The sequence below is a fragment of the Lupinus angustifolius genome, chromosome LG04 (genome assembly GCF_001865875.1).
Source record: "Lupinus angustifolius cultivar Tanjil chromosome LG04, LupAngTanjil_v1.0, whole genome shotgun sequence".
Taxonomy (NCBI): Eukaryota; Viridiplantae; Streptophyta; class Magnoliopsida; order Fabales; family Fabaceae; genus Lupinus; species Lupinus angustifolius.
Window position 1 is genome coordinate 23,860,176 of NC_032012.1, and position 24,314 is coordinate 23,884,489.

The following is a 24,314-nucleotide window of genomic DNA, read 5'->3' on the forward strand; positions in this document are numbered from 1 at the left end:
TGATCTTGTTTCTTCAAGGCTTCCTTCCACAACTCCCAATCTCGAATTGAAGGCTCTTGATACCACTGTTGAATTTCCAACTATAAAAGCCTTGTTGGTATACTTGAAAGAATATGAACTTGGTGATAGAAAGAAGATTTGCAGTAAGAAGAAGTTGAAGAACAGAGGAGGAGAAATTGAATGAGGAAAGGATTAAAAGAAATGTTAAGAAGAAGAGAGTAATTGCAATGTATATTCATTCATTATGTAATCAAGGAAATTACACATTCTATTTATAGTAACATTACACCAACTACCAACTAACTGAACTTTCTAAAATTAGAAGTTCCTAACTAACACAAACTAACCCTTTAAGAAGTAGAATTAACTCTAACAATGTATTTATCATAATAAACAATCATATAAATGGAACAACACATAAAAAATAAATGTATATATAATACAAAATATGCCTAGTATATAATCTACAAACAAAATACAAAGGAATAGTACATGTGCATACATATAATATACAAAATATAAATGCATATACATAATAAAATATTTTCTTACATTTGATATAAATATGCATATATAACAAATGAAATACATTTTCTCACATTTGACAAAATATATATACACTTGTATATTTTATATTCAATATTTTATCTAATACAGTCTGCGGGCCACGCGGGTTGCCCGTTTGAAATGCCCCAAGCGAATAGGGCTTGTTGGGCAGACATTTTAGAGTGGATGAACACATTTTTCATTCCATGTCCGCCCAATAAGTGTGGTTGGGCCCATGGGCATTGTCTAAATTATCAAAAATTGTGAATACTCCTCTCAACAACTATCGCTATCAGTAGTAAATCATTGACCTTTTAATTATTTTAGGGATCTATTAAGGATCTTATACCAATAGACTAACGTCTTGTTAATACTAGACAATAAGGTATGTTATCTATTTCTAAAATAATAAATAAAAAATCTAATTTATTAAAATTATTTGATTTTTATCACAATAGAACTAGTAGTCTCACATACATCCGTTTGTAATTGGCATTAACGATCATTAGTAAGTAGTAACACAAGTAAATTTACTCTTTTTAGGTTTTATCTTTTATGTACTATTTTCTCATTCCAAATGGTAATAGACTTGTACCCAAAATTTCACATTTAAATTACTCAAACTCCCTTTATTTAAGTATTATCTTCACGTGTCAACTAAAATTATTTTTTTCCGATACACGCAATAACCAGTGACAAAAATTAGTGTAAAAAAATCAAATGTGCTCTTTCTCCCATACACGCAATAATCAGTTTTTAGCCTGTAAACTATTTAATTTAAGAGAAAGAGATGTATGAATTGATATTGTAATAATTATTGCATTGTTATTACTTCATTTATGGATAATATCTGTGCATAAATATTTCACTTTATTTCAATGAAAAACAACTATTTTCATGCATAATTAGTATGATTAGTTTATTTGAAAAAAATAAATGAAATTAAAATTTATTATTAATTTTGTATGTTAAAAAATTTCTGATTAAACTTTGCTTGACATTATTGTAATCCTAATTCTATATGATATATAATAGTAAATGTATAATATAATTATTTATCTTACAGTATTCATCATTAAAAAATACATGTTAACGTGTGTTGGATTATTGTTTATGAGAAAAATAAGTAAGATTAAAAATAAGTTATTTAAGAGAAATATTAGATTTAAAAAATATTTTGAATCGTCCCTGCTGTTTTTCTACTAGACAGGTTAAACGTTGTAGAAATATAGTTCATGCTATTTAGGAAGAAAAGGATTTGCAATATATGTATAATCCTTCCAAGAAGGAAACAACATTATGTTACTGGATCAAAAAGGAATTGCAGAAGATTATGATTGACATAATAATTATATTGTCACGTGGTTAGTCCCATGTTTGAATGTTCTGTTTGAGTTAATGAGAATGTAGATAAAAGTTGTTGAATTTTATTATGCCAAGAGATTCAATTACTCAGTTTTTTAAATTTATTCCAGCTTTTAATTATTTATCTTTTTATAATAAAAGAGTGAAATTCACTTACTCCACCAATAAATTTTGTTTTTTTTAAAAACTGAGTAAGTAAATCTAATAGATTTAATGAATCTTCTACAAAAATAGTTAATGGTTGATTACGACATAACAAACAATTATAATTAAAACAAAGTTCCAACGAAGGGCCATCTGAAATGGCAGATTTTCTGTTTATAAATGTTGATCTTGTAGTGGAATAATATATATTTATGCTAACCAAATACATATAGAGAAAAAGATGTATATATTGATGGTTTGGGGAAGAAAAATGTTGGATAAGATAGGAAGATAGAGTATGACTAAAGAAAAAATAAGAAAATTAGTGAAATTTAAAGTAATATCCATGTTATCCATGTTATATTAATTTTAGTTACAAATTTATGAATATGCATAATATCAGTGATATATTAATTTAGTTACAAATTTTATGTCGTTATGATTTCATTGTTGAATATATGTTATTTAAAATGTTTTTAACTTTATTTTAATTATTAATTATACATAACATGATATGTTTTTAAGTGGAAAAAAAGATTTTGCGCATACGGCTAACAATAATAAATACTCGCAACAATATACATATTATTATATATTTTGATTTTGAAGAGTGAAATTGTATTTTATAAATCCAGTGTTCTTCACATGCATTTTCTCATATAAGGAGAAGAGAAACAAAATATGATAGCACCCAGCCACTCACTAAATTTTTCTTTCTCTTCCCTTTTTCTACTATCAACCAAATAAGAGAAAAATGAACACTCTCCTATATATCTCTTATTATCTTATTCTATCTCAAAATCACATCAACCAAACAATCTCTACACTATACTCACAAAGAATTAAAAATAGTTGGGATTACTCACATATACAAAAATGTTTCCTGATGGTGCTATTTATATTAACGTCAAACCTCATTGAGATAAGAGAAAACGATTTTGTTGTTAGGTAATTAAGTTGCATGGTTTCAAGAAGAATGTAATATATATATATATATATTCTAATGACAGAGTAAAAAACTTGTTAATCCTTTACTCTTTCTAGAATCCTATGTAAAATGGTGCAAACGTATTTACTTATAACTTGTGCAATTTTTACACTCAAGTGCACTACTTGCGATACGTCTAATAATTAATTTGTAGTATTGACCATACGATTCCTATAGGAACGATGATGGAACTTGGTGGGACTGTGGGAGCATATATTTTGCTTCCCCAACATGTATTGTTATTATGAGAGACCATACACAACAATGTAGATAATTGTCTCATGGTGGGTAAATGGAATCATTAATTGTTAAAATACTTGTGTATTATGTTGTGTGTAATTGATTAACTATATGGTTAATTTTGTATTCGTTAATCAATTAACAATATTGTTAATTGATTACTTATCAATTAGACAATGTAGTATATACATGATAATTTCATTATTCCTTATAATTTAGTTTATCGAGGAAATAATGAAAAATATTATTCTTTTTTCTTCTTTATTTTTCAAGATTTTGCAATCTGACTTTCTTCACCTTTTCTGCTCCTGCATAGCATTTCTCTAGGTTCTCCCATGCTTCTTTGGCTGTTTTTGCACTTGAGATTTTCTCAAAGTTTGATTCATCTACACATTGATGAATCATGAAGAGTGCTTTGCAATCTTTCCTCTTACTTTCTCTGGATGTTGATTGCTGGACCTCTGGTGCATCATCTTCAACTAGTTGGACACCATTTTGCACTACTTCAAGAACTTCTTGGTAGCCAAAAAGCACCTTCATCTGCACTTGCCATCTATCATAATTCTTCCCAACCAGAACTGGCAGTGACATTGTGAAGCCACTGTTTGTTTCCATTGATCTTGTTTCTTCAAGGCTTCCTTCCACAACTCCCAATCTCGAATTGAAGGCTCTTGATACCACTGTTGAATTTCCAACTATAAAAGCCTTGTTGGTATACTTGAAAGAATATGAACTTGGTGATAGAAAGAAGATTTGCAGTAAGAAGAAGTTGAAGAACAGAGGAGGAGAAATTGAATGAGGAAAGGATTAAAAGAAATGTTAAGAAGAAGAGAGTAATTGCAATGTATATTCATTCATTATGTAATCAAGGAAATTACACATTCTATTTATAGTAACATTACACCAACTACCAACTAACTGAACTTTCTAAAATTAGAAGTTCCTAACTAACACAAACTAACCCTTTAAGAAGTAGAATTAACTCTAACAATGTATTTATCATAATAAACAATCATATAAATGGAACAACACATAAAAAATAAATGTATATATAATACAAAATATGCCTAGTATATAATCTACAAACAAAATACAAAGGAATAGTACATGTGCATACATATAATATACAAAATATAAATGCATATACATAATAAAATATTTTCTTACATTTGATATAAATATGCATATATAACAAATGAAATACATTTTCTCACATTTGACAAAATATATATACACTTGTATATTTTATATTCAATATTTTATCTAATACAGTCTGCGGGCCACGCGGGTTGCCCGTTTGAAATGCCCCAAGCGAATAGGGCTTGTTGGGCAGACATTTTAGAGTGGATGAACACATTTTTCATTCCATGTCCGCCCAATAAGTGTGGTTGGGCCCATGGGCATTGTCTAAATTATCAAAAATTGTGAATACTCCTCTCAACAACTATCGCTATCAGTAGTAAATCATTGACCTTTTAATTATTTTAGGGATCTATTAAGGATCTTATACCAATAGACTAACGTCTTGTTAATACTAGACAATAAGGTATGTTATCTATTTCTAAAATAATAAATAAAAAATCTAATTTATTAAAATTATTTGATTTTTATCACAATAGAACTAGTAGTCTCACATACATCCGTTTGTAATTGGCATTAACGATCATTAGTAAGTAGTAACACAAGTAAATTTACTCTTTTTAGGTTTTATCTTTTATGTACTATTTTCTCATTCCAAATGGTAATAGACTTGTACCCAAAATTTCACATTTAAATTACTCAAACTCCCTTTATTTAAGTATTATCTTCACGTGTCAACTAAAATTATTTTTTTCCGATACACGCAATAACCAGTGACAAAAATTAGTGTAAAAAAATCAAATGTGCTCTTTCTCCCATACACGCAATAATCAGTTTTTAGCCTGTAAACTATTTAATTTAAGAGAAAGAGATGTATGAATTGATATTGTAATAATTATTGCATTGTTATTACTTCATTTATGGATAATATCTGTGCATAAATATTTCACTTTATTTCAATGAAAAACAACTATTTTCATGCATAATTAGTATGATTAGTTTATTTGAAAAAAATAAATGAAATTAAAATTTATTATTAATTTTGTATGTTAAAAAATTTCTGATTAAACTTTGCTTGACATTATTGTAATCCTAATTCTATATGATATATAATAGTAAATGTATAATATAATTATTTATCTTACAGTATTCATCATTAAAAAATACATGTTAACGTGTGTTGGATTATTGTTTATGAGAAAAATAAGTAAGATTAAAAATAAGTTATTTAAGAGAAATATTAGATTTAAAAAATATTTTGAATCGTCCCTGCTGTTTTTCTACTAGACAGGTTAAACGTTGTAGAAATATAGTTCATGCTATTTAGGAAGAAAAGGATTTGCAATATATGTATAATCCTTCCAAGAAGGAAACAACATTATGTTACTGGATCAAAAAGGAATTGCAGAAGATTATGATTGACATAATAATTATATTGTCACGTGGTTAGTCCCATGTTTGAATGTTCTGTTTGAGTTAATGAGAATGTAGATAAAAGTTGTTGAATTTTATTATGCCAAGAGATTCAATTACTCAGTTTTTTAAATTTATTCCAGCTTTTAATTATTTATCTTTTTATAATAAAAGAGTGAAATTCACTTACTCCACCAATAAATTTTGTTTTTTTTAAAAACTGAGTAAGTAAATCTAATAGATTTAATGAATCTTCTACAAAAATAGTTAATGGTTGATTACGACATAACAAACAATTATAATTAAAACAAAGTTCCAACGAAGGGCCATCTGAAATGGCAGATTTTCTGTTTATAAATGTTGATCTTGTAGTGGAATAATATATATTTATGCTAACCAAATACATATAGAGAAAAAGATGTATATATTGATGGTTTGGGGAAGAAAAATGTTGGATAAGATAGGAAGATAGAGTATGACTAAAGAAAAAATAAGAAAATTAGTGAAATTTAAAGTAATATCCATGTTATCCATGTTATATTAATTTTAGTTACAAATTTATGAATATGCATAATATCAGTGATATATTAATTTAGTTACAAATTTTATGTCGTTATGATTTCATTGTTGAATATATGTTATTTAAAATGTTTTTAACTTTATTTTAATTATTAATTATACATAACATGATATGTTTTTAAGTGGAAAAAAAGATTTTGCGCATACGGCTAACAATAATAAATACTCGCAACAATATACATATTATTATATATTTTGATTTTGAAGAGTGAAATTGTATTTTATAAATCCAGTGTTCTTCACATGCATTTTCTCATATAAGGAGAAGAGAAACAAAATATGATAGCACCCAGCCACTCACTAAATTTTTCTTTCTCTTCCCTTTTTCTACTATCAACCAAATAAGAGAAAAATGAACACTCTCCTATATATCTCTTATTATCTTATTCTATCTCAAAATCACATCAACCAAACAATCTCTACACTATACTCACAAAGAATTAAAAATAGTTGGGATTACTCACATATACAAAAATGTTTCCTGATGGTGCTATTTATATTAACGTCAAACCTCATTGAGATAAGAGAAAACGATTTTGTTGTTAGGTAATTAAGTTGCATGGTTTCAAGAAGAATGTAATATATATATATATATATTCTAATGACAGAGTAAAAAACTTGTTAATCCTTTACTCTTTCTAGAATCCTATGTAAAATGGTGCAAACGTATTTACTTATAACTTGTGCAATTTTTACACTCAAGTGCACTACTTGCGATACGTCTAATAATTAATTTGTAGTATTGACCATACGATTCCTATAGGAACGATGATGGAACTTGGTGGGACTGTGGGAGCATATATTTTGCTTCCCCAACATGTATTGTTATTATGAGAGACCATACACAACAATGTAGATAATTGTCTCATGGTGGGTAAATGGAATCATTAATTGTTAAAATACTTGTGTATTATGTTGTGTGTAATTGATTAACTATATGGTTAATTTTGTATTCGTTAATCAATTAACAATATTGTTAATTGATTACTTATCAATTAGACAATGTAGTATATACATGATAATTTCATTATTCCTTATAATTTAGTTTATCGAGGAAATAATGAAAAATATTATTCTTTTTTCTTCTTTATTTTTCAAGATTTTCTTTCTCTTTCATACATTCTTTCATACTTCTTAATTCATCAAAAAGATTTCTTTAATTACTCTTACTATTTTTATATTAATAGATTCAATATGCAACTATGCAAAGACTTGATATTCCATATCAATAATGAGTAAGATACTATCAGAAGTTAATATCGATTCATTAAATTAACTCATGATTTGTTTAACATCATTATTAATATATTTGTTAACCTTAGCTTATGTATAGGAGTAGTGCCTTATTGTGTTTGCAAGGACGGAATGTAAGTGTTATTTCAAGAAGATGGAGAGGCAGCTTGTATAATATAAAAATAAGGAAAAAGAAATTTGCCAAGCAAACATATAATATGTTTACATAATTTTTTCTTTAACTTATAGTATGAGTTTTTATATATAATTTTCATCCAGTTTATATTTAGACTGACGATATTTCTTATTCTCTAGATTAAGAATTAGCTTTATTTGGGATATTTCAATTAGTCCTCGCGTAAGTATAATTATGAGAGATCAAATATCAATCTTTTACCTTTTATAATATATATAGAAGAGAAATATGTTTACACCCAATTTAAGATATATTAGTTACACTCGATCTTAGTCATTCATTTTCTTAAATCCAATGGACAAAAAATGTGAAACTTAAAAGTTATTTAAGATTTTTTTTTCCCATTTGGTCTGTTGGATTTAAGAAAATAAATGGTTGAGAGTGAATGTAACTAGTACAATTTAAACTGGGTGTAAACGAATCCCCCCTCATGTATATAAGTGTTATTAAACTCGGATCGTTCAATGACTCGGCTGCTATAATATTGGGTCACTGATTAAAATAATGAGTCAATGGTCGTACTGATTGACTCAGTTTGCATTAAAACTCTAAAAAACTCATAATATTAATTAATAACTCTATATTCAAAATTTAAAACATTATAATATTTAATTAATGTCAAAGAAGATTTTACTATTATGCTTTAATTTTTAATTAAACAGAATTTTTTTTGCTATAATATAAATTAAAATTACAAAAATAATTAAAAATAATTTAAAAATATTTGATCTTTAAATATTAACCTAAAGAAAGACTAATAGTTTGCTTGATAATCTAATTTTGCAGGCGAAAGAAAATGAATGAAAAGTTTAATGAAACATATTCTTGAAATGGTTGTGAAGTCATTTCTTTAATAGGACTCGCAAATAAGTTTTAAATATGTAAATATTTCATGTTTACAGTGGTCGCTGGTTCCTCCATCTCCAAATCAAAAGCAAAGTAGACGTAACTCTCACCCCTTTCTGGTTCATGCTTCCCTTCCCAACAATAACACCCTAAACCCTCTTCAACCCTTTCATCATCATCGCATCAAATCGAATCCCTTAACCTTCGACTACTTTCACAACTCAGAGATAACACAAACACCAATAGATCCATTTCTCTTTTCAAAAACCTCACCTTTATTCAATTTTCCCCATTAACCCTCAAAACCCTAGTCTTATCACGTTCTCTCCCCTGTGATCTGCACCGTTTTGCCATGTATTCATATCTGGGTCTGTTTCTGTGCATTCTTTTCGTGTGCTGTTCTGCGACTCCATTATCGTTAATTGGATCACGACGTTCGATCCTTCGAGAGGTTAGAGACAATGATAAAAATGGTCACCCTGATTATGCTGTTGAGCTGAATGCAACGAATTTCGATGATGTTCTTAAAGATACACCTTCTACTTATGCTGTTGTTGAATTCTTTGCCCATTGGTTAGTCATCCTAATCTCTCGTTTTTCACAATTTTATGTTTTTGTTTATTGAATTGATTGAATTCTCTGATGAGTATTGGAAAGTGTGGACTTTTAAGACACTGTATTTTGATTGTAGGAGTTTTTTTTATTTATAAAATTTGACTGTAGATTTCATAGTATAAAGCATTACAAGGCTTTCGTGAAATTTGGTTCACTGATTTGTTGACTTTGCTTTTTAAAGTGAGGTTTTGTTTTACAGTATAAATACTAATTCTGTTATAGGCCATTGGAGCTGTAGATAAACATTTGAGAGTGCTTATAGTTAATGTGATAGAGGCTATGAGCAGTGAAGGGAAAAAAGGGAAATATAATTTGAGACTTTGCTTGAAATTGGCCCATTTGTTTTTTTATCGGCAAATGTTAATATGTTAGTATTTGTTGTGAGCGAAATTCGAACTCTCAATCTCCTTCACTCCATCCCTTTCCCTTAACCATCAAACTACCTTATTACTTTTTTTTTAATTTGCTATGGGTGAGACTCGAACCCACAACCTCATTTACTCCATTCCTTAAACTCCTTCACCTTAACCATCTTATGACTCCCGAAAATGGCCCTTTTGTTTATGGTTTCTAATATTTAATGCTTTAGTTAAGAGGCTAATCCACAAACAGAAATTGGAATGGAAAAATATTTTGTTCTTTTTCTATTATGTCATTGAACATAGACTTTTGCATTCCTAGATAAGCAATAGTTTACAAATTCTTTTTGCCATAGGTAGATTTAAAAGCATGAAATATGTGGATAAAAAAATTCTAATTTCCCTTGTGTCCCTTAATTTTATGTCAGGTGTCCTGCTTGCAGGAATTATAAGGTATCATTTGCTCTAAAGTAATTAATTGTTTTGGGACTTTCAATGAATATTTCAACTCACCATTATTATCTCACTGAATTTATATTGCAGCCTCACTATGAAAAGGTTGCAAGGTTATTTAACGGACCTGATGCAGTGCATCCAGGATTTATATTAATGACGAGGGTTGATTGTGCATCAAAGGTAAGTGCATCTTCTTATATTTTCTTCACAAGATGTGATTTAGTGTTTATACAAAACATGCATGATCAGTACCTCCCTGTTCACTTTTTCGGCAGCACAGATAAATAATAAACTCTGTGATAAATTTTCTGTTGGTCATTATCCTATGCTCTTTTGGGGCCATCCTCCTAAATTTGTTGGTGGTAGTTGGGAACCCGATCAAAAGAAAAGTGATATACATGTGATTAAGGATGCATACACGGCTGATCGGTTGCTCAATTGGATCAACAAGCAATTAGGCAGGTATGAGGTATACATACATTTATTGTTAGTGTGGTTAAGCTAGACGCTGCAATAGAATTTAGAATATCAACATTGCGTACTTGTTATATACTACAAATTAAGCAGTAAGCAAAACTTAAATACTTACATTTCAGTTGCTTCTGATGGAAACGGAGATTGTCATCATATATTTCGCCTAAATTTGATGTAAATTTAAGTTGAGCTTATTTTCTTGTTCAGAACTTATATTGTTCAAAATTTGCAGCTCATTTGGCCTGGATGATCAGAAGTTTGAAAATGAGCATCTTTCGTCCAATATATCTGACCCTGGACAGGTCATCTTCTACACGTGTCATATGCATAACTTATTTTTGCTTTATATCTATGGATATTGACATATTTCATGCACGGCTTTGGAAAGATTGCAAAGGCTATCTATGATGTTGAGGAGGCAACGTCTACAGCGTTTGACATCATCTTAGATCACAAGGTACTTTATCATTTCTCCCTGATTGGTATTTTTTTGTGCTCATTCTTTTGGATAATAGCACATATACTTTATGTGCAACAGATGATAAAACCAGAAACTCGTACTTCACTTATAAAGTTTCTTCAGCTTCTGGTTGCTCATCATCCTTCTAGGAGGTAAGATGAACCACTTACTGCTTCTTTCTTTTGTGTCCATTATTTAGTGTAACCATTTTTGTGTCTGTTCTGGTTCATTTCTTTCAGATGCCGAAAAGGTTCTGCCGAATTACTCGTGAGCTTTGATGACTTGTACCCAACAGATTTTTGGTCCACTAATGAGCATGAAGTTGATAAGGGTTCAGTTAGCAACTTAAAGATTTGTGGAAAAGATGTTCCTCGTGGATACTGGGTAAGATCTCAATACTCATATTTAACCTTTTGATCACTTCTGTAAAACACTTCTGCTTGGCTCTTGTATGCACTATTTCTATAATTCGATTGACTACAATGTGTTCCGCACTTAAAACTCATTTTGTATTTTTTGAGTATTTGCAAGTTGACTTCATATTTGGTTTATAGAAAAAAAATAACAAAATTCTCCATGTCAAGGAACCTTAATATTTTATATACGTGCATGTGTCATGATTTGTTCTCAATGCTTTCATAATTATTCTCAATGCTTGTAACCTTTGAATAAATTAACAGAGAAATGCAACAAAACTGTCCAAATTCTTTTCATATCAGTAGTATAAATTACTTGAAACAACCATGAGTTGATCACCAAGGAGAAGCCAGAAATCATTTTCTTATCATTTAACAAATGCAAGGGACAATTCAATGGAAAAGACATGCATTTCTCTTCAAATACAACATATAACTGCGCAATAGATGCATGTGCTGCTTCTGTGTGGTAAATTGTCACCTAGATTGATTATAATGTGAATGAAAAAATTGCATTCCAGTTGCGCAGTTACCCCTACAAAGAAAGCACATAGCTGTTAATAGTATTTTTCTTAATCTCTAAGAAAAACAAAATCTTGTTATTTGGCCATCCAGAGTTGCTAGGTTCTTCATTCTGATGTTATGTGGGATTTGAAGATACATTTCAATATTTTTGTTGCCTTTGCTGACCTGTAATGTGAGTTTTTTGTGATGCAAAATGATTTAATCGAACAAAGAGCTCATTGCCGATCCTTTTTTGAGGCTTAAATGCTCTTTGCATCCTCAACTTTTGACTGTGCCCAAAGTTTGTCGCCCAACCTTTTTCGGACGATAGAGGTCCTCAAGTTTCTACTGTTACATAGTATTAGTCCCTCCATCAAGTTTCCATCCAAGACTAACAGACGACATTGGTGTGGGCGTGTGGCTAACACTACCCTTCAATATTTGGCTTAAGGGACGTAGTTCACATGTGAAAAAAAGTTAGGGACGAATAGTGCATTTAAGCCTTTTCATAATCAGTAAATATAGTTTTTTTTATGTGTTAAATTTCCTTATTTAATTATAATTTTAACTTGTCTGTGTTGGTGGAAATTTTCTGTTCTCTTTGTATCAGAAGGTTCTTGATTATTTTGACTTTTTTCTTTTTAGATGTTCTGCCGTGGCAGTAAGAATGATACCAGGGGCTTTAGGTAAATTTTCACTCCCAATGTTTTTTGTAGTTCTGAGATGTGAATATTTTTTATATACCAAATGTGGAGCTTCACTAAGTAAATCTTTGATTCTGCATTGGGTACAAACTATCGCTATGACAATCTTAACAGTATACCCCTTCTTATCTCTCTCTCTCCATTTTTCCAGCTGTGGTTTATGGGTTCTTCTGCATTCACTATCAGTGAAGATTGAGGATGGAGAGAGCCAGTTTGCATTTAATGCAACATGTGATTTTGTTCACAACTTCTTCATTTGTGAGGAATGCCGGCAGCATTTTTACGAGATGTGCTCAAGGTAAGGGAATTAAGAATTGCTAATGTCAGTGTTATTCATGCTTCTTATTCTGCCTTCTAATATTTAAATTAATTTTCAGTGTTTCTATTACTTTCAACAAAGCTCGTGACTATGCTCTCTGGTTGTGGAGTACACATAATAAGGTGAATGAAAGGTTGAGTAAAGAAGAAGCATCTTTAGGTACTGGTGATCCCAAATTCCCAAAGATAATTTGGCCTCCAAAGCAGCTTTGCCCTTCCTGTTACCTAGGCCATGACCATAAGAACAACAAAATTGAATGGGAACAGGATGAGGTCTATAAGTTTTTGACTAATTATTATGGAAAAACGCTCGCTTCTCTGTACAAGGACAAGAAGATTGTTGGAAACGACGAAGCTGACAGAGCTGTTAAAGATTTAATAGTTGAAGCATCTAATGCAATCGTGGTGCCTCTGGGAGCTGCATTGGCAATTGCTGTTGCTAGCTGTGCTTTCGGAGGACTCGCTTATTACTGGCGTTCACAGCAAAAGAATCGGAAGTATTTCCACCACCTACACTCTTTAAAGAACATATGATAATTAGGAGGGTAATGAACTTTTTTCAAAACTAACTAATAACTGGGACCTGACGAAAATTAAATGGGGGGTATAAGGAAGATAGATTCAACTATAGAGTTGTTGAGTTCTTATTTATTTGTTTGTGTCTTGTTTCAGGCCAAGAAGAACATGGAAGTAGAAATAGCATACAAGTATACAGAGAAGCATGAAGTGCATAGCAGCTTTAGTAGGCATCAAATTTATGGTTCAAAGAGCATTGCCAAGGTCCCTTTTCCAAGCTATCATTCCTTAGTAGAATGTACAGAACATCATTGGTTATTGATCTGTGGCACTATCTTTTTTGGGCTGAGCTTACATCTAGTCTAGCCTATGATTTTGGGGGAAGTAGCAAATGACATGTAGCAACATTTTTTGCTCTGTAAATTTGGGTTGCCTTTTATTCTTAAAGTAACTTTATAAACTATAAGCATGGATTACATTATTATGTGTGGTTCACTTTTACCAAACACTTGAATGAAATCACAGGAGCCTATGGTAGACTATCATTTGGTGGTGCCACTGCCAAGGATACAGTCATGACCTTTTAGGCTGAGGAAACTTTCAATTTTCTGTTGGTGATTTTAATATGAATTCACAAATGATTGAAATTGAATCATTTGATTTTAATATAATTTCTCAATAACAAACGTTTACTGTAATATATTTCTAATGGAAATTCCTATTAATTCGAGAATAACTTCCTCATAAAATATACTCGCTTGTCTTTATTATAATTCATAAGACATTTTCAACCAAATTAAGCACACAAGACATTTTAAAAAGAATACCATGACATTACAATCTAATTTATAAGTTTGATGAGAAAGTTTACATATTTATTTTTTCTAGTTAATGAAAAAAAAGACAAATAGAACAAGTATTCTATAAAATGTAAATTGACTTATAAAAAACCCATCAAAATCTCTAAAAATTGTGCTTATAATAATAGTAGTTATCAAACATTCATAAAATTATTACAAAAGATACAATAAATAGCAATCGAGTCTCTTATACTCTACTACAAGCAACTTATTACAGACCATGTGACTGTAGTGTCACTGAACAACTAAACATGTGCAACTCACTTTACATTATTTTCTAATCAGCAACGATAATACCTTGGATTTGGATATGACTCATCACTTGTAAAGGATTCAGTGCAATCACTCATGTCAGAGTATGCAGGACAATCATTAACAAAATCACAGAACTCACATTTCCATTCCTCTTCATCAGCAACATAATTTGCATCTCTACCTCCAAGCCAAAACTCAAGACAATTCTTAATCTTATTCTTTATCCAACCATCATCATATGAAAATTTATCTTCATCTATAAGGGACCTATTTTTCTGATACTCATATCTTATCACTAGTTGATCATGAGCAAGAGGCAACATCTTACAAGTATTTTTGTAACATGTTACCACATCATAAAGGGTCCTTGCAAAGAATCCAGAATCAGCACATGCCACTTGAATATCTTTACTTAGAGTAAATTTACCATTTAACCCAAAATAATCAAAAAATTGTTTAGTAGGGAAATCATTGTGATGAGAAACTAAATTGTCCCATAAATACTTATAACACATTAGTTGAATCCTTCCATTTCTTTTCTGTGCCTCTGCAGGAATTGTGTCTTTGGCACGAGTCTTTGTTTCAACTAGTATTGGATTATGATTATCATTACGATTACGATTACGATTATGATTATGATTATGATCACTTTCAAATATTGGCATACGAATCTCATCAATTTTTCCTACCATCCATATACCTTCTTCAAAAGCAAAAGCTACTAAAGGAAGCTCACGTGTTAATCCTCCAAACATCAATTGATTCACACCACTTATGAAGTTAACAAGCTTCAATGCCATATAATCTTCTTCTGAATTAACCTCCACTTCCACATGTTTTAGAACCTCTTTTTCAAGTTGAGTATGCCTAGCTATACCTGAAAGAATTTAATATTTACAGATATAGTTAAATAATCATAATATTTAATATCAACCCTTGCAATAATTTCTCTTGTTATCCATGTTAAAAGCTCAATACAATATCCACTAATTGATCATATCTTATAATTAATAATCCTAAATTCTTAAGTAATTGATTAATGTTATTCCACAATATAAAACAATCCAAAAATACCAGCTTTTTTGGCTTCATTGTTCTTCCTTCCTCCTCCATAAACAAGAGCCAAATCCTTTTGTTTTTTGTTACACCATTCTTCAAAATCATCATCATGTCTCTGAGGTTCATTGTTGCTCTTCCATTCTTCAAAAAATAGAGAAAATTCCATTTGCTTTTCACACCATTCTGTCTTTGTAACATCAGTAACAAACAATCCCCTCTTGCTCCTAAACCGGTGTAGTAATGTCTCAGCTACTCTAGTCTTCTTCTTACTCATAACCATCTTGCCATAATCCTCTATATCAGGTTCTGCAGAGTTGAATAAGCTTCTCTTAGCTCGAACCGGAATCGAGTTATCTGATTTGGCTTGAACTGAAGTATGTGAATGGATTGAAGGAGGAGTGACAGGAGAAGAAGCTGCAGAAGCAGAAGCAGAAGCTAAAGCAGCATCAATAGAATGCATCTCTTCATGGCTTAAAGTCTCAATTGGGATGTTAGAGGATGTTCCAGCCATGATGAAAAGTAAGTTATTTCTTGGAATTTGATACTTGGTAACTCTCAAGTGATTTTATAAGCATTAGAAATTTTATTCAAAGGGAGCTAGTGAGAATTGGGTTTCTTAATCAGCTATGTTTCCATAGAAACTTCTTTAACTTGTGCTTGAAGCAATCATGCTTTGGTACGTGTCCCCCTATACAGGGATTATGATGTGACTTCTTTTGTAATGGTAATGTTTTTTTATAAATATTTTCTATCTTTTGACATGGAATGGAACCCACTTCTTGCTTTGTTGAAATGATGGATAGAAAGATAAATGAATTATATGAATGTGAATTAGAATTAAGAGGATGATATGTTCCAAATCATATCTTACATCAATGAAAATATGTCGTATCAATTAAAATATTTATTATTGTTGTTGTTTTTGATTCATTATCGTTAATGTATAACAAGATTTGAGACATATTTGAAACAACATACTTCATTTAATCAGAATATATTAGAAAAAACATTTCTCTATTGATTTTAATTTTAATAACGACACAATAAACTCAAAATTAAATAAAAGGTATTCCTGGATTGATTATGGGAGAGAAGACCAGGACTTCACAAGTAACAAAAGGAGAAAAAGATGCTTAAAGCAAAAAGAAAATAGTTAAAGGAGAAAATGATAGGATGAGTGACACTTTAAGCTGAAAGAATCTATTTGACTGGAACAATCTTTCAATAGATTTTAGGGGTTATCAAGACCCGACCCAACCCGCTTACATGTTATGACCCGATCATAATTAGATTGAATATAGTTAGATTTTATTGGTTTTAGGGCTGAATTCGAGTTCAAAATATCAATGGATTACACCTAAGAGAGAAAGAAAAACATTTGATGGAATAACCTGTCAATGGATTCTATCTATCTCTTCTTTTTGAGAAAAGTAATTTGGTATACTCACATCTATCTGGTTCTGTGGTTGGAACCCATAGCCAAAAGTGAGACACATCACAAATGCAGCAAAAGCAGCCGTAGCTGTATTTATTGCAGTAACATGTATTTAAGGAAAGACAAACTTAGCTACTAACTAAAACTCTCATTTTAATAACATAACAACATTTGGATTTAAAGCATTTGAAAGTTTGCCAAGATAATTAAAATAAAAGCTGCACAATTATTTGACTGTCCCTATAATGTTTCAAGTTTCAATTCAGGTTAACAAGCAAAAATTTCCTAATATTTTAAGCAGGGCCTAATGAAACCATATGAGGAGAGAAATAATAAGCCACATAAATATAATAATAGCTGATGATGAATGAACATTTAGTAACAAACAGAATTTGGATTATGCTGTTGGATCATGTAATCTTTTACAGAAACCAGAGGCTTATTATTGCAGAATAAGGTCATCAGACTATTGCAGAATATATTTGTCAAGAACCATCTTATTGAAGGCAAAACAGAATATCTACCAATTGCATAAAATTTGGATATTAGGCAAATATTAATGTTCAGAACAGTGTGAAGCCCTTCCTCTCAGAAAGTTAGATGTGTATCTTATCCAATCATACTTGTTAGGAATCATACACCACTTATCAGCATTATGTTGTTGCTAGAAAAATACTTAGACGCGTGACAAAGAGTCTCTCTCATTCACAGTTCAGACTGGTAAGAAAGCTGATAAGTTACATGGGATTGAATGATGTTACTCCCAAGAATGTAGCTTATCACAATGTTACTATCAATATTGAGTAAAGATCTCCTCATGGGTTTTTTAAAGTAAGATAACCATAACAAATGTATTTCATGGCTCCGAAGTCTTTCCCTTCCCTCAAATTCCCTCCAATAACCAACTCACAAACAGACTCTTAGAGAAACCTTATCCCAATTCTAGAGCTACCCAATACTACAAGAAAAACATATATGCCCATTAATCAGTACACAACTTGTATTATTTTTAGCTGGTATAACCTTTTCAAATAATTAATAAATATTCCAACTTCAAGATATTCACTGAAATACAAGTAAGCTTGAATTGTTTCTAATGAGGAAGAAGCCAACATGTGAAAATACTGACTAGGTTCCACTGTATTGCTGGTTATTAACTTGGTTGATATTACAATGACAAATGTGATACAGTTGGAGTCTTCTTTTCATAAGGGAAGAATACATGTCAAAAGAATTAAAGAAGATAAAGTATAGGATGGAACAACCAATCCTTTTAAAAGTCAAGGAATGGATAAGTACAAAGAAACCCCCTCAGGTAACATGCTACCAAAAGACAAATAAAATATGAAAAAGTTGTACTACATAAAGAATGTATCATAAAATCAATGTAAAAAGTGACGAATCATATATGTTCAAATGAACCATATGCCCATAATGTACCGCTTACCAACTAACTATGGTATAAACATTGTTAACAAGGGCACCTCCAATCAGGTTGGAGATGCGGACGTTAACCATTGTTCTGGTTATTATCGTAATTAAAACAGAAAGCAATGGATGGAAGTGGATAAAAAGTGATATTGTATTGCAGATACATATTGAGAGCACCAGAGAAAGTAGTGTTGCAACTTATAATGACGAAGCACCAATTATGGAATTCAACAATAGCAAATCAAAGGGTAAACGAACAGAATCTGAAGCAGACAAGTTCAATATGTTAAACACTATCAACTCAACAATAAATTGTGGCAAACTGATTCAGAACTACACAACAGTCATTGAATGAGCTGAATACTAAGCTTTCAAGCAAGTCTCAAATTTGTTTCTACTTGCTAAAACTAGGTAAAACACAAAATAACAAAAAATGGGGGGAGTTATGATACTTTCTCCAACAATTGTATCCACTAATAACAGGATTTTAAGAAAAATCCCCCCTTCTAAAATAATAAAAAACGAACGCGCTTTCTATAGATTAATTGGAAAAAAATTGAGTCATTGATGTGTTAGAAACCCATGTCAAAGTGTCAAACTTGACCAATTAAAATACCATCAACCTCTCCTAATCTGTCCTATTCTTCTCATATTCTGGTCTAAACTCAACTACTTATTTTTCACGGTTAGACCAAGTTCACCTGCAATAATAACAGTAGTAGCCATATCCAAGAATATTCCATGCTCCACAACTCCAGCAAGGTTCAAAATTGAATCACTTGCAACCTTCAAATCACCAATACTCTCCTTGAAATACAAGTCAATAATATAATTCCCATTGTCAGTGACAAAAGGTTCCTTCTTTTCCCCAAAAGTTCTAAGCTTTGCTTCACAACCAGACTCCTCAAACAGCTTTTGAAGCTTTGAAGCAGTGAACTTCCAACAAAACTGAATGACCTCAACAGGCATAGCCAAACCACTATCTCCAATGTAATTAACCAATTTGGATTCGTCAACAATCACCAAAAACTTCTTGCAAACACCCTCTACCATTTTCTCTCTCAAGAGGGACCCACCACGCCCTTTCACCAAGTTCAAATAAGGATCAACCTCGTCAGCACCATCGATTGCAATATCAATAACAGGGTGCGAATCAAGATCCGAAAGGGGAATTCCTACAGACAAGGCTTGTTCATGTGTCATTTTCGACGTGGGTATTCCTACAATGTCCTTGAGCTTCCCCTGTCGGAGAAGCTCGCCAATTCGGGCCACTGCGTGCTTCGCGGTGGACCCGGTTCCGAGGCCGATAACCATGCCGGACTTGACGTATTCCACGGCCTTGTAGGCTGCGATTTTTTTCAAATCATCCTGCGTGAGAATGATGGAAGGTTGGGAAGGTGAGAGAAGACCAGCTTCCATGGCTGCTTTCTCTGATGCGATGAAATGGGGGTAGGGAATAGCCATGTTGGGTGCTTGAAAATACGAAAAAGGTTTAAACTTGTGACCACTATGAAACTGGATAAGAGATATTGAAGGCGAAATCACAGAATTTGTTATGTTTTATGCGAAAACGAAAAGTACCCGAGAAAAAGGTCTGGGTTAGATTGATGAGAAAATAAAAGAAAAATAAGAAACTAGGGAGAGATATAGATATATATGGATTATATTAATGAATGTGCGGTGGTGATTGAGTATGAGGAAAGTAGGGTTTCAGTGCAGATAAAAAGAGCGGCAGGGTTTAAGGTAGTACTATAAAACCTGGGCCAGACGTCAAACCGACAGAGATCCTGTAATTGGTTTAACCAATTTATATTTTATATCACATTTGTTGTCTATATTTTATATCACTTCATATATCATCATTTTTATTGATTAAATAAAATTATTTAAATTAAAATTGTAATTATTATTATTTGTCGGATTAATCATTACATCGGGGTACATGATATAAAATAATGGGACCCCATATATACTCTTTTATATTTTTTGTTAACTTAAATGATTGTTACTTATTTAATATCTATAACTTTTAAATATTATCTCCAACTAATTGAGTTATAATCTGCTTATAAGTTTAGTTAATTTTAAGATCAAATTCAATTTGATTGATTTATTAAACAAATTTATTGAAGTAAAGGAAAGAACAGACTGTGAAAGAAAGTTAAACACAACGCCATTTATTATTAATTAATATTTATTAAAGTATTGAACACAACGCCATTTATTATTAATTAATATTTAAAAAGAAAGTTGAAAAAATCATGAAATTAATAATATAAATAATTATTCATTAACCAATTCAATAAAGTGATAAAGACGGAATTCCCTTATGCATTAAGGGTTAACTTCACGTCTGTGTATAATAAATATTAATATTTAGGCAAATCATTATTTGGATTCTTAAATTATTTTTAGGTTAATATCATCCTTAATCCCCCCCTAATAATTCCCTTAAATTTCAAAGTTCTAAAAATCATTTCCATCAACGACGGCACACTTGGCACATGAAAGTTAAACAAAAAATATCAATATTCAAATTAGTTCCAGAACGATAATTGTTATTCCAAAGATTTAATATTTTTACATTCAAATGTTTTTTATACTGTCAGTCAATTATTCACCATTGATTTATTAACTACTATTAATTCTCACAAACACAAAAGTAATACAAATCAATGATGGATGATATGCTGGCAGTATGCAAAACTTTACCACTGCATTTTACAGATTTTAAAGTTTAAACTCTATCACAAGAACAAACCACTTTTTAAAATGAAACAATGAGGCGAAACAGCACAGATAATGTTTTCACCATTGTATAACTCCATACAGCGTACTTTGTTTTGTTTGTGTGTAACTACTCAGCGTTCGGTGTGGATGTCATAATAATGAAGCATGATGATCGGAGTCTGTGGCGGAAATCACCCCGCAAAATCAGGCTGTTGCAGATTTATTGGGTCAAAAGTTTTAACTTTTTCAAAGCTAAACTATGTTGCTTGAAAGTCCTTATTTTAGCATAAGCTAATGGGTGCGATGATTTGCAAGGAAGGTCTTCTACTCACCGGAGCTTTTTAATTAAATACTCTATCTACTTATCTATACTATCTTTCATGGAATAACCTATAATTTTAGGTAATCATTGCCAACATATTAACAAGTATATTAATATAAAAAAGAATGTATTGTCAATGTGAAATTTATAAATAGATAATCAATAAAATTGATAGCACTTTGAGTTTTTTTAGTGCTACATTTGAGGAAGAGCCAAGAGGCACAAAAAATATAGATTTTTGGAATATAGGAAATGAAAAGACAAGAGGCACAAAAAGAATCCAAATCTTCTGTATAAAATTTTCTACTTCTCTATTCTAATTCAAAATGTTTTATGGAATACTTAAAAATGTTATTTATTATTAGATAAAATCATATTAAGTTAATATAGAGATATATAAATTAAATGAGGTATGTTATTTATTATTAGACATAATTTAATAGTCTTATTTATAGTTTGAGACCTCCAATTACACCTCCATCTGACACCCAAAAGGTTGTCAGTCCCAAATGCTAGAAGCAGTTGCAGATGTGGTGGTGCACACTTATGGATAAATTTTATTTGTGTAGAACTATGAATCATCACTAGGCCACATAACCCATTATACCTGTTAGGTCTAAGGGGCTTGTAAGCCTTTTAACCTTCATCCTCCAACGAAAATAGGACTTAAGGTTTTTCACCTCACACCCCAAATGATCTCTTAATAGTCACATTAATATGGATTGAAACCACTATAAATCCATCAAATTTCCAAAAATCTATAATGAATTCAAATGAACTTCATGGTTTTTTCCAAATATACACATCTAATTAAAGAAACAAAGCTAACTAACTAATTAATTAATGAAAATAATGTATCTCCTTATACAAGGATATAACTTATCTCCTCTAGCCAGTAAAAATGTGACATGTGTGTTATTTTGTTTATTTTTTAAAATATTTTTATTGAAAATGATGAAACATGACACATGTCATGATTTCATTGGTAGAAGGAGATAACTTATCTCATCATACAAGGAAGATACTTCATTCCCTTAATTAATATGAATCCCAACCAAAGCACCCTTGCTAAACTCCACCAATTGAAACAAAACCATAGCAGTTGAAGTTGGAACACTCATTGCAACAAGAGCCATTACACCAAGAGCCAAACTAGGCCTAGTATTCATCAACTGGGTCTGAAGAAAACCATTGCTTCACATATGACAGAGTCATAGCTTGTATAATAATGATTTTCCCAATTCATCCAATCAGAAGGTGGTTCATAACTACCCTTTATCATGTTCATCTCATGGATCCTCTTCCTTAGCACAATCATGCCTTCATCCACTAACCTTCCCCCAAAGTTCTGATCTGCTGCTCCTCTATTAGATGCCATAGCTATTGCGAAGGGCCTTGATTTTTCTGTTATCAGAGCCTGGATTATTGGAGGTTGAAAATTGATTGAATAATTGTGAATAGTTGCTCAAAGAAGTGGAATTCATATTGGTAATTAATGGACTTGGAAATAATAGTATAGTGAGTTGATTTGGTAATGGAAATGCAAGTGCAATGATATGCCATATTTATAAGAATAGGGGACATAATTTTTCTCCCTTGGTGATTATTAAATTATAAATGATTAGAGGTGTCAGAGTATGAAAGTGACACTTGTGATAATCCATATAAATAAATTCTTAGAATTCTTTGAAGCTACGTTAATTACATATTATAGTTAAATTTGATAAGAAAAAAAATATATGTATTAATCATATAAGAATTTTATATAATGTGACTTTATATTTATCATTTATTTTTAATTATCATTGGTTTTTTGTAAAAATATAAATTAGACTTACAATCTCTTAGGGTTTGTTTTGGAGGGGAAGGAAGGAAAAAAAAAGTTTGGGAGCCATGAAATACATTTGTGAATGACTCTCAAACCTTCCATCCCCTCCAAAATCCAACTCTCAAACAAAACCATTATGACCTTGTTTGAGAGTAGAGTTTTGGATGAGAAATGAATGGAAGTGATGACTTTGAAAAGTTTTTTCGGAGTTGGATCAAGGAGAGAGAAAGATTTTGAAGGGTTTTTCCCTCCAAAACATTTCATGTGTCTATTTTTAAAGTTCATCAATTTGAAATTTTTTAGGGATAATGTCAAAATAACTAAATATGTTTAGTAATAATATATAATTATATATTATTGTTCATTTCTTATTCTTAATTATAATTTTAAGGGAAAAAATATTCTTATATTATCATTAGTTCATTTATCTAAATTTCATACTAGAACCCTCCAAAACATTTCATGTGTCTATTTTTAAAGTTCCTCAATTTGAATTTTTTTAGGGATAATATGTCAAAATAACTAAATATGTTTAGTAACAATATATAATTATATATTATTGTTCATTTCTTATTCTTAATTATAATTTTAAGGGAAAAAAATATTCTTATATTATCATTAATTCATTTATCTAAATTTCATACTAGGAAAAATTGTCCTTCATTTTCCTTTCTCTTCCTCCCATTTCTAATCCTTTATCCCCTTCTTTCCCTTTCCCTCTTAACTTTCGAACAAAGCTTAAGTGTTAAACTTTGAAAATTTACAATTAAAGAAAATAGTATCTTAGACTAAGTTCAATCATGATGAGGGAAAGGAAATACCCGGGTTCTTGATCCGATTTTGATGGTTATATCATCATGTAAGAATAATGGTGGGAGAGTAGTTGTAAAGTTAAAGCATATGTATGTGTCGCATATGAAGAAAGCTCATAGAGATGGTTCG

At 30.8% G+C, this 24,314-nt stretch overlaps 3 protein-coding genes and 1 pseudogene across 7 annotated transcripts; 1 reads left to right on the forward strand and 3 right to left on the reverse strand.

Annotated features, from left to right (window-relative positions):
* On the forward strand, positions 8,662–14,004 carry LOC109346381 (sulfhydryl oxidase 2-like). Of its 4 annotated transcripts, none has more exons than XR_002107515.1 (13): positions 8,663–9,203; positions 10,033–10,057; positions 10,148–10,240; positions 10,341–10,522; positions 10,767–10,836; positions 10,923–10,991; positions 11,073–11,146; positions 11,234–11,378; positions 12,560–12,600; positions 12,770–12,916; positions 12,996–13,481; positions 13,609–13,662; positions 13,697–14,004. XR_002107515.1 is itself a non-coding variant. In XM_019585909.1 (13 exons), exons 1-12 carry the CDS (start codon positions 8,983–8,985, stop codon positions 13,628–13,630), a joined length of 1,527 nt encoding a protein of 508 aa, XP_019441454.1. In that variant the 5' UTR covers positions 8,663–8,982; the 3' UTR covers positions 13,631–13,662; positions 13,697–14,004. The 4 variants fall into 4 exon arrangements, 2 of the variants coding, with proteins under 2 accessions (XP_019441454.1, XP_019441452.1); XM_019585909.1 differs by having other exon boundaries at positions 12,996–13,433; XR_002107516.1 differs by lacking the exon at positions 13,609–13,662 and having other exon boundaries at positions 8,662–9,203; positions 12,996–13,540; positions 13,664–14,004.
* On the reverse strand, positions 14,551–16,437 carry LOC109346382 (exonuclease V, chloroplastic-like). 2 transcript variants are annotated; one of them, XM_019585911.1, is made up of 3 exons: positions 15,722–16,437; positions 15,642–15,682; positions 14,551–15,444 (listed from the first exon to the last, which is right to left on the reverse strand). In XM_019585911.1, exons 1-3 carry the CDS (start codon positions 16,135–16,137, stop codon positions 14,594–14,596), a joined length of 1,308 nt encoding a protein of 435 aa, XP_019441456.1. In that variant the 5' UTR covers positions 16,138–16,437; the 3' UTR covers positions 14,551–14,593. The 2 variants fall into 2 exon arrangements, with proteins under 2 accessions (XP_019441456.1, XP_019441455.1); XM_019585910.1 differs by having other exon boundaries at positions 15,642–16,432.
* On the reverse strand, positions 18,694–20,231 carry LOC109346383 (probable ribose-5-phosphate isomerase 2). The gene has a single exon (XM_019585912.1). The coding sequence runs from the start codon at positions 19,954–19,956 to the stop codon at positions 19,162–19,164; it is 795 nt and encodes a 264-aa protein (XP_019441457.1). The 5' UTR covers positions 19,957–20,231; the 3' UTR covers positions 18,694–19,161.
* On the reverse strand, positions 22,579–23,083 carry LOC109344748 (annotated as a pseudogene).

What these genes read in the sequence shown, in the direction of transcription:
- LOC109346382 (XM_019585910.1), bottom strand. Translation starts at nt 16,137, where the DNA reads ATGGCTGGAACATCCTCTAACATCCCAATTGAGACTTTAAGCCATGAA. An exon ending in CAATGAAGCCAAAAAAGCTG is followed by an intron (nt 15,445 to 15,641) that starts GTATTTTTGGAT and finishes AAATTCTTTCAG; the next exon opens with GTATAGCTAGGCATACTCAA.
- LOC109346381 (XM_019585907.1), top strand. Translation starts at nt 8,983, where the DNA reads ATGTATTCATATCTGGGTCTGTTTCTGTGCATTCTTTTCGTGTGCTGT. An exon ending in GGGTTGATTGTGCATCAAAG is followed by an intron (nt 10,241 to 10,340) that starts GTAAGTGCATCT and finishes TCGGCAGCACAG; the next exon opens with ATAAATAATAAACTCTGTGA. An exon ending in ATATATCTGACCCTGGACAG is followed by an intron (nt 10,837 to 10,922) that starts GTCATCTTCTAC and finishes GGCTTTGGAAAG; the next exon opens with ATTGCAAAGGCTATCTATGA.
- LOC109346383 (XM_019585912.1), bottom strand. Translation starts at nt 19,956, where the DNA reads ATGGCTATTCCCTACCCCCATTTCATCGCATCAGAGAAAGCAGCCATG.